This window comes from Ptychodera flava, chromosome 21 (genome assembly GCF_041260155.1).
Source record: "Ptychodera flava strain L36383 chromosome 21, AS_Pfla_20210202, whole genome shotgun sequence".
NCBI lineage: Eukaryota > Metazoa > Hemichordata > Enteropneusta > Ptychoderidae > Ptychodera > Ptychodera flava.
In genome coordinates this window covers 9,234,379-9,244,989 of record NC_091948.1, presented here as the reverse complement: position 1 = coordinate 9,244,989, position 10,611 = coordinate 9,234,379, and the positions used below count along the sequence as shown (strand labels likewise).

At 39.2% G+C, this 10,611-nt stretch overlaps 1 protein-coding gene across 1 annotated transcript; it reads right to left on the bottom strand.

Annotated features, from left to right (window-relative positions):
* Positions 1-3,340: 3,340 nt before the first annotated feature.
* Positions 3,341-9,424, bottom strand: LOC139121325 (uncharacterized). Its single transcript, XM_070686118.1, has 6 exons — positions 8,833-9,424; positions 6,974-7,068; positions 6,240-6,415; positions 5,532-5,606; positions 5,064-5,192; positions 3,341-4,813 (listed from the first exon to the last, which is right to left on the bottom strand). Exons 3-6 carry the CDS (start codon positions 6,405-6,407, stop codon positions 4,619-4,621), a joined length of 567 nt encoding a protein of 188 aa, XP_070542219.1. The 5' UTR covers positions 6,408-6,415; positions 6,974-7,068; positions 8,833-9,424; the 3' UTR covers positions 3,341-4,618.
* Positions 9,425-10,611: the final 1,187 nt, after the last annotated feature.

The following is a 10,611-nucleotide window of genomic DNA, read 5'->3' as shown; positions in this document are numbered from 1 at the left end:
TTACTGCTTAGAAATATGGGGAAATACTTACACTACTTTCCTTGAACCTATTTACCGCCTACAAAAAAAAATTGTCCGTTTGATTACTTTTTCTGATTTTCATGCCCACTCAAATCCCCTCTTTCGTCAACTAAACATCCTTCATATTTTTAAATTAAGTAATTACTGTTCTTGCCTTTTTGTTTTTGATTTCAAAAATAACGGTTTTCCAATCACTATTAACAATTGTTTTGAACTTCCTCGCCATGGGTACTCTACACGATCAGTAGAGCATAGCAATTATTGTATTCCTAAAACAAGGCTTACAGTCACACAACACAACATTAAGTATGCAGCAATTAAACATTGGAATTCTCTACCTTCTTCATTTAAGCAAATAACGTGTAGACAAAGGTTCAAAGTAGAATTAAGAAACTACTTAATGAACATATAACAATATGTATCTTTTTTCTTGAGTTGTTTATGTATCTAATGTATTTTATTTACATAAAAATGGAACCTGGGTGATATACAGACATGATTCCACGAGTTTTCGGACATGATGGACGGCCGTACATTGTGTTCACAAGCCCGGTCGACCCCGGCAGCGTTACAAAGGTGGCAACACTGATGACCATATGTATTTTTATGTAAATAAAATACATTAGATATGACCGATATGTATTTTTGTCTTACTTGAGCCCTTTATGGCATCATCGTTTGCAGTTATTAGCTGAGTAGTGGGCCATGGACTCGACTAGTCCTTATGGACTATTTCTATGGTCCAAACCAGATAAAGTCATACTTTCACAGTGACTGTAATATTTTTCTTGTAATTGTCCGTTTATCTGGTTGAATAAACAATTCATTCAAAACAAACATGGTGACCTGGATTTTCGCCCTCACTCTAGTAATTAAAGTAAATACACCACGTGTACGTCGTAAATCTTAAAAAATTGAAGTGGGTTGAAAACACTTGAAATAATCCACTTTCCTCAGAACAAGAGAGAAGCCAATCGTAGAAGTAAAGCAAATGAGAAAGGTATTTTATTTACACTGTGAGCGACTTTTAAAATAAGATGCCAGCACAAATCTCGTCCATTGTCGAGATCACGTTGGTGAGACTCTCGGGGTGAGGAGAAGCGCTTACGAAATCGTATTTGAATACTTGATTTTCAGCTAACAATATGGATGACCTGGTTTGAAGTTTCTGCATATTCAAAAGAAGATAAAAACCCCGTGACAGGAAGCTTGCCACTCCTTAACACAATTGGGCGGTCAATAAGTAACCGCGCCGATAAACAAAATTGTAAACACAGTATATATCTTTTTGGACCAGGTCGAGGATGAAGAAAGCTGTATCCCTTGCCGCACGGTACAACCATGGTTGTAAAAAATAGACATCCATGGTACAACCAATTAAAGAAAGGGCCAACTCTTAAATCCCTTGCTCTACAAAAGCACAAAAAAGAAAGGGCCTTTGAAAGCGAAGATGAACAGGGCGACCCCAACTGCCGATTTGTTTTGAAAAAATCTATACAGCATGGCGCCGTAGTATAAAAAGAAGAACTAAACGGACCTTTAGTTCTCACGATACAATAATATCATGTGTATGTTGGCTGGAAGAAGACACGAAGTCATCATTCACAGAATCCGGAGAAGATATCCGTGGAACCTGGGTGATATACAGACATGATTCCACGAGTTTTCGGACATGATGAACGGCCGTACATTGTGTTCACAAGCCCGGTCGACCCCGGCAGCGTTACAAAGGTGGCAACACCGATGACCATCGAGCCAAGAGGTCTCTCGCCAGGGTCTGCATGAGATGACCTGCTAAAATAATGTAAACTCAAGCTACGTGACCAAGTATTTCTTCAAACAACCTTGGGATAAAAGTTATCGAAAAGCAGCGTCGTAAAGTTTGCCGACAATAATGGAGAGGCAAAAGACCAAACACCGGGCAGTTACCTCGGAATTATGTCAATACTTTAGTAAACCACTCACAGTTACGAGGGGCAGCCTAACGCGCGGCTTTCTCTGGTCATAAAACTAGAAGACGATGTCCAGCTCTTCTCTTGTAACTTCAATCCGGAACAATCTGTTTGCAAATTAAATTTTTTTGTTGTATATTCTAAACTGTTTCCTTGCATATCCAACTTTGTTAAACGATTTTAATGTCACCCGTCAACATCTGCCCTACATCACGTCTTCATCGAAACAGTGGCTCCATGAATCATGTCATTCCTTATCGAATTACACATGAATAACACGTCAAAGAGATATGCCTCGCCTTCCCCGAACACATCTTGTGGTATGACACAATTAAGATGGTACGGTACCTTGATTACATACCTTGTTTTTGGCCCCTTCTTTTCCTCTTAATGTTCTGAAAATTGCCATTTTAAACGCGTTCTACCTTACGGGACAAGATCGCCGTCTTTTCAAATTATTTCGGTTTTTTGATCCATGGGATCACAACAACAGGCTAAGTTGTCTGTTATCACATTAGGGGAAGACTGCATTAACTTGCATGGTACCTGAAACCCGAGTCCTTGCCTGACCAACTCGGTGACAAACAGAGGACTTTAAATCCCCAAGGTGTGAATGTTCCATTGTTATGTTTATCTAATCCAGCTGGTGCTATTGTAGTGCCATTGTAGGAAAGGCAGGTCTGTGAAATTGATCCTCTGGGAGAAGTAGGGTATTCCTAAGTTAATGGAGCTTTCCCGTAATGAGATCGCTACAGCTCCCTGATTGTAGAAATAGTATTAAATAGTTGGGTGACATAATTTATGGTACACGCCAGAAATTATGCCATCAGCATATTTACTTGTTGTTTATGCAGGCAAGGTGTAGGTAGAGCTCTGACAATTGATAATTCAACGTGTTTCAGCGAACAGAACACCATAAATAACTTCTCACGTGAAAAAAAATAACCGAAATAATTTGAAAAAATAGGGACTTCGTCCCTTTAAAACTAAATCACTTGTTTACTTTCCTTTTCTGTTTTTTTTCCTTATTTATCAGATCGATGTTGATTACTTTTAGTGTCAAAATGCAGTGAAGTCACCGATTATGAAGAAAAAACAAACGATGGCATACGAACAAAACAGAATCCTAGAGGGCAGCATATAGTCCACAAGAAAACAGTTCTAAAAAATAGTTAGAATCTCTGCATCGGTGTCTCGCGCGTCCTTAAAAATGGGTCCAAGCTGTGATGATGGACGAACCACTCCTTAAAATAGGAAACCAGACATAGACAAGACATCTTCTTTCTACGAGAACCGTAGAGGGACCTCTCGTACTTCTCATCTCTTCCATTAAATCAATCCTAACAAACAAAATGATTACTAAAACATTTTCATAAAGGCAACGCTCCTGATTTTGTTTTATTTCAAATGCCAAAGTTGCATTGAGAAAACAGCAGACAAAACTCGAAAAGTTTCATTTGAGGCGCACGTACATCTCATTCTGATGTGTTCTTCAAGAACAATATAGCAGTAAAGATACCAAGGCAAGGCAAGCAACCAAACGTACATATTTGGCGTAACGTTATCAACAATTCACTGAGAAAAATTTGATAAAAATGGAGAAAAATCATATAGATGAATTTGAATGAGTCGTAAACGGGTTTTGATAAAAAAAACTTGACACATGAAAGACCACAAACAAATTATTGCAAAGCTACTGATCAAGAATTGTACAAAGGAATGTCAGGTAACTCGAGATAATATCACAGCGTATGGTCTGAAGATCTCACAGTTTGGTGTGTGTGTGTGTGAAATGATCGATTATTTCTGCTATACGTCAAATGGTGCCATAGGACTGTTTACAAGAATTGATAACTTGAACATGTTATTATTTACAAAAGTATTAATTTTGCGAAATTTCGTTCTGAATTTTGTTGTATTTTTGAAGGTGAAATATTGCGAGGATTGTCCATCCGTCTCATATTGGATTCTTGTATGCTCTTTATTACAGCACCGTGTATGTTTTTCAGCCAATCGATACATCCATTCGTTATCAAAATGGTTTGAATTTTTTGGATCGCTACTTTAGCTAAAATAATTGCATTTCTGCAGAGTACTTATGCCGGAGGAAAATTTAAAATACAATTTACAGGAATTATTTTTTTTTTGCGAATATAAAGGAAAGAGTGCCCACTGAAAACCCCACAATATTTATTATTTTAGTAATTTAGATAATGTTGACCCTGTTGAAATGTATGACCTCAAGAAATTGATTTTTACAACCCTGCTTCCTCTTATCATGTGTGTATATTAAGTTTATTAACATCTAATCTGTTTGTCGGTGATTTCTCTTCCTCAAAAATTATGTCTGTTAAACACTGTGGGCCTTTAAGTACACGGTGATTACACATCATGGAAAGGTGGCAACGTCACCCATGCTATTAGTACTGACTCGCATAGTAGGGAATTCGAAATCTCTCTTTTCCTTCATCGTCAGCAATGAAATACATGTATCTTGGCGTATGTCGCAACTTTGTGAATTGGTAATCAGAATTACTGTGTAAGTTAGGCATTCCTGTGACAAATTACATGATACTTTTGTTGATTTCATTCAAATTGCACTTGTTTGCATATTTTTTGCATAATTAAGCAGATATTATATCGTGCTATAACTTTGGCGGCTTCCATTGGCTTTTCAAGTCTTTCTTGTGAATTCTCGTCTGTACCCATGACGCAATTGTGTCGGCAAAGTGTTTTGGGATGGTGACGATTGGTTGGTGCTCTCCCCCTGGGATAATGTAAAGATCCTTGGGTCCTCCAATCAGATCGTAGCATCGTTCACAGTGTGTCGCCGGCACCACCTGCCAAAAGTTAAATTATGGTAACATTGTCCTTGGGAATCAACAGACGCTGGCCAATTAAGATTAAAGTGACGAGCAGATAATGCAGAAAACGCAAACGAACCAATCTTTTGTTTTTGGTTCTGAAAAATTGAAAGGTCCCTACTATGGAAGAGAAGAGCGCCCGCTACGGGGCTGATTTTTAAAAATTCGTATAATAAATTTCGTCTCTTCGGAAAGAAAGATTTATTCATCTTGACGCAATACTCACAGGATCCTTTTCGCCACACGTGATCAACACCGGCTTCTGATTGGCTGATGGTGGCGTCTTAGGTTTGTAGGTCCACACAGAGCGATAACTTTTAAAACCATACCCCCATACCATCAGTGGATTTCTCATCTTGACAATAAAAATCAAGACACAATAAAAAAAGTGGATTTTAAGAAGCCTTATACATTGATTTCACATTCTCGCAAATTGTGCCAGGAATCGACAGCATGAATTTTGATATTGCCGACTTGTGCCTTCAAATTGTTTATCGGCCACACGACTGTTGTGTTGTGGCAAAGAAAACAGATCTGTTTCATTGCAGTGAGCTCTCCGACGGGACTAAGTTTTGGATTTAGTAACCCCCGAACGAGTGAAGAAATGCGGCTGTTACACTACTGTTATGGGCGACGGAGTAGCCCAACTTGGCGATCGGTTTTCTGAAAAACACCCCTATGAAACTGACCATACCCTCTGCTCGTACGGTAATGGATTCTTGTCGTAACTGGTCACGGCCTTCATATCCAATACTTTCTTCAGGGGAAACTGAAACGAAATGGTGATAATTTACGGAAGAACTGATGAAATGAGGGTAATTTTAATCGAGATCGTTTGATGAAAAAGATAGCCAAGTGAATGGCTGGCAGAAACACCAATGAGAATATCAACGTTCATGTTATTGAAGCGAGAGACAGAGAGATCTAATGTCTGCACTCTGCTCAAGCTACTCCAAACTGCCTTTCTCATGGAACAACGCTAAACCATTAACCAAGAGTGTTTTAACATTTATAGTCTCGTAAAATAGGCTGCGTGATATTTTGAGATTAAATCATCGCGTTAGTTCCGTACAAGGCGATTCCTTGTAGTTAACAGAACATCAAATTTTAAACAAAACGCATATTTCCGTCACTTGTGCCCGTCTCCCCTGGATGTGTTAAAAAGTTATTGGGCAAGCGACGAATAGGCAACCAAATCACGAAATGCTGAGCAACATGTTTGAGTTCAACAAATTTATATGAACTGAATGTGTTTTACAGTTTGTAAGAGCAAACTGATATAAACACTTATGCAGAATTTACACAGAGGCGTTCTATCGCTACAGAATATTAACCATGCTAATGAAAACTATGTCGTTTCTGACACAACTGTATTACACCGTTGGACACAACTGCCGCATACCTGCAAATAATCCTGACCTAACATTTCAATGACAGCGGCGACAGGAGACTTGAAGAATCCAATGATTGGTCTCATGTTGACCTCCGATGGCAGGAGGATGTTCATGGCAACACAGCCAGCGAAGCGATCACTCGTCTGCAGAGCTTGGAATGTGATCTCCCCTCCCATACTGAACCCTGAAAATGAACAAATTGTACAATATCCGGCAAAACACGTCATACATTTGCATGCTTTAATAATAATAGTATTAAATCTCTCTCTCTCTCTCTCTCTCTCTCTCTCTCTCTCTCTCTCTCTCTCTCTCTCTCTCCAACTAGCTCATTTTCTCTGTCTGAATGATTGAAAAAAGTATTCTAAGTCGGACCGCAAACAACAACATTATAAGCTGCTAACATTTAATAATAAACTTTCCAGGGGATGGTATGGATGTACATTGCACGATTCAATTTGGTAATGTTGTGTCTTGTTCGTTCGTTCGTTTATTCATTCATTCACCAATCTATTCATTCGTTCTTTCATTCTTTCATTTAAGCAGATCGAAAAAAAAATATGACTCCTCCCGGAATTCGTTGTTTCTAACAATCATAAGACTTTGGGAAATATGTGAGTAAAACGAATATGAACAGAAATTATGATGACAACAACACCAGCACATTTTTATCACGTGGCGGATGTATGACGTAATAGCCAAATACGAAGAGTTGATATTTATTTGTTCTGGTCACACCACTTACCGAGAAGAACAATTGGCAATTTTGGATCAGTGTTCTTTGGATGGCTCTACCAGCATCATCAACGTCCAGCAGAAAATCCGTGAACTGAAAGCTACCTGTGGAAATCCAAATTGTAAGCTCTGTGGAACCGCGTTCTCCGCATTAACCCTTTGAGTGCTGTAATCTTTTCGACCAAAATTTTAGTGCAACATTTTAACCAAATTTTATGAATTTTTCTGTAATTCTTTTGAACATTTTGGACCAAATGGAAAGCACTTTACACAGACTCCAGTTTTGGGGCAAACTTTTGGGAAAAATCTGAAAAAAATGTTTGGGCCTGAAAAAATATTGTCTGGGTCATATTTTATAAAGGTGACAAAAATTGACTTTGGCACTCAAAGGGTTAAGTGCAAAGAACGGTTATCATGACTCGGGAATGGTCGATATTATGAAATCACCTCTGCACACTCTTATGACCAATTGTCGTTGCCATGGATAATTTTTCCAGCTTGTGACATGAAACACGATATGCCGCCATTGCAATAAGATTGTGAGCGGGGAACGTGAGCCAGAGTTTGTCGAAATAAGTAAATTTGAGAACGGCCTTCAGTAAAAATTTTAAAAACCCGCCATGTACAGACTGTGTTAATAAAACGACGCTTTCCGGAATACAAAGAATCCTATATACAGAACAGAGAGTGAAAAAAGCCACTGTTTCTTTACATAAAGTATCCATACAGTTCCCGGATGTAAGTAAGGATACGATACCCGTCACGGTTCAGTTTTATAAAGTGCCTTATAAGTTATATTACATCTATTGAGCTACGTCTACGCATGACTGCAAATAGCCGGATCTAAGAAACGTGCTGCCGGAACTTTAAATTTTCAGCTCAACTCAAAATGTGAGTATATAACTACCGCTTATAGCATTACACCCGGGACAGACACAAAACACTGTTTACATTTCGTGGTTTAGTGTTGAAGGTTGGATAGCTTGAGATTTCAATCTCACAACTTTATAGATATCTTGGTAGTTTTAACCATAGACCCTCGAGTTTTTCTTGAGGGTCTATGTTTTAACGACAATATCCGTTACGTTCAGTGTTTGGGCAACACTGTACACTGTTACGGCGGATTGTAGTCGTAACTTGAAGTTCGAAGTATCGTTCGTAACTTTGATATATTCGATGTCGGACTTTGTTTCATCGTGACAATTGTTTTCTAGACAACTTGCCCTTAATATATTATATATATATATATATATATATATATATATATATATATATATATATATATATATATATATATATATATATGAATGATCGGGACATACCATCATATCTTGTTTTAGGCGGTATTAAAATTTGATAAATAATATTTGTTTTTGTGACGACATTTTGCAACAATCTAAGTTTAAGCATTTGTTTAACAGCGTAGACTTATTAGCAATTAAAATCACATTAATATCATATTCAACATTAATTTGCTCTAATGTCTGATTATAAAATACCTTGTAGATATCTCTTTACCATGTGTTTGACATTGGAAATCGAATCTATGTTTCTGATAGGGCCTACTGCACGGCAAACAATTCCATTATAACTTCGACGCTGAATATAGTAAAAAGTAGTTTCCCCTCTGATATAATTTCGCTCCGCCCGGAATAAAACAATTATTTCCTAACCTAGTATGATCATGATGATACAGTGTTGGTGTTTCGTTAATATGTTTTGTTGGATCCTACAAGAATCATAACACGAGAGTCTATTTCATACTTGTTGGGTTCAGATATCGAATAGTCTTCGATAATTTTAATCTTGTATGACGATTGTGCGCGGATTTGGCACAATTTCAAGATAACACCTGGAGGCTGACCTTACCTCGGATGCCACCACTCAACCCATGTCCGTGTAGATCCAGCCCAAATACGTTAGCCTCGGCAGCCGTGGCGAGAATCGGTGCAAAGCTGGCGTACCAACCCGTATGATGGCTCGTTCCGTGAACGAGCAAGATGTTCACCCTGGCTGAGCCGTTTCCGGGTTTGGGCAAGCCGTACAAGTGAAGCTCGTAGCCCCTGTCGGTGACGATTCGGTGAGATTCTCCCCACATTGGCGTTAGATACGGACCTTTGCTCTCGTAGGGATGGTAAGGGTCTTCATTCATGTACAGCGACAACCCGATGGCCACGATGAGCGTCAGCACAACCGTGGACACTGAAAACCCCATTTTGCAATGGAACTACCGTTTGGCAAAAATGAAGGTGCCTGGAGTAGGCCTGTATTGCACGCGATATCACTAATCCTCTAGAAACGCCAAGGCTACTGTAAAAAATGATGCTGAGTCCGACAAGGCGGATGTTAACACGTGATATGGTCGAAGTATAACCCAGTCATTAACCTGTACCAGTACGCTTCATAGGTACGGTCAGTACGGTTCTCTGGTGTTCCTCACAACAGTCATTTTCGCGCATGCGCAAAGAAAGCTCGATCTCCATCGACAATCTTTGGTCAAGCTGACTCATGCATATAGACCCTCATGGTATCATAGACAGTAGAGGGTGGAAGCAGGGAACGTGAGACAGAGTTTGTCGAAATAAGTAAATTTGAGTACGGCCTTTAGTAAAAATGCAAAACCCGCCATATATTGAATATAAGCTACAAACTGTGTTAATAAAACGACGCTTTCCGGAATACAAAATATCCTATATACAGAACAGAGAGTGAAAAATGCCACTGTTTCTTTACATAAAGTATCCATATCAGTTCCCGGATGTAAATAGGGATACGATACCCGTCACGGTTCAGTTTTATAAAGTGCCTTATAAGTTATATTACATTTCATTTACATCTCTATCTTTGCAATGTTGACCAACTCTTGATATGTCCACGGATTAGCATAATTAGTTGTGTTGACTGATTAATTACAAATGTGTATATGAGAGATATAAACGTCCGTTTATTTTATTTACTCCGATCAGTCAGAGCATGAAGACACAGTCCCTATATCCATAGAGGGACTGTGATGAAGAAAAGGAGAGGAACTGATAGAGAAAACAGTGAGAAAAACTCAATAATAAGCTCATTAATACTGTCTGGGTGGCCTGTGGTTTGGGCAAGCCGTACAAATGAAGCTCGTAGCCCCTGTCGGTGACGATTCGGTGAGATTCTCCCCACATTGGCGTTAGATACGGACCTTTGCTCTCGTAGGGATGGTAAGGGTCTTCATTCATGTACAGCTACAACCCGATGGCCACAATGAGCGTCAGCACAACCGTGGACACTGAAAATCCCATTTTGCAATGGAACTGCCGTTTGGCAAAAATGAAGGTGCCTGGAGTATATTGCACGCGATATCACTAATCCTCTTGAAACGCCAAGGCTACCGTAAAAAATGATGCTGAGTCCGACAAGGCGGATGTTAACACGTGATATGGTCGAAGTATAACCCAGTCATTAACCTGTACCAGTACGCTTCATAGGTACGGTCAGTACAGTTCACTGGTGTTCCTCACAACAGTCATTTCAGCGCATGCGCAAAGAAAGCTCGATCTCCATCGACAATCTTTGGTCAAGCTGACTCATGCATATCGACCCTCATGGTAGTATAAATCATAGACAGTAGAGGGTGAAAGACTTCTCCCTCTTCTGTCTATGGATAAA

What these genes read in the sequence shown, in the direction of transcription:
- LOC139121325 (XM_070686118.1), bottom strand. Translation starts at nt 6,407, where the DNA reads ATGGGAGGGGAGATCACATTCCAAGCTCTGCAGACGAGTGATCGCTTC. An exon ending in TAGGTCAGGATTATTTGCAG is followed by an intron (nt 5,607 to 6,239) that starts GTATGCGGCAGT and finishes ATTTCGTTTCAG; the next exon opens with TTTCCCCTGAAGAAAGTATT. An exon ending in CGTGTGGCGAAAAGGATCCT is followed by an intron (nt 4,814 to 5,063) that starts GTGAGTATTGCG and finishes AACTTTTGGCAG; the next exon opens with GTGGTGCCGGCGACACACTG.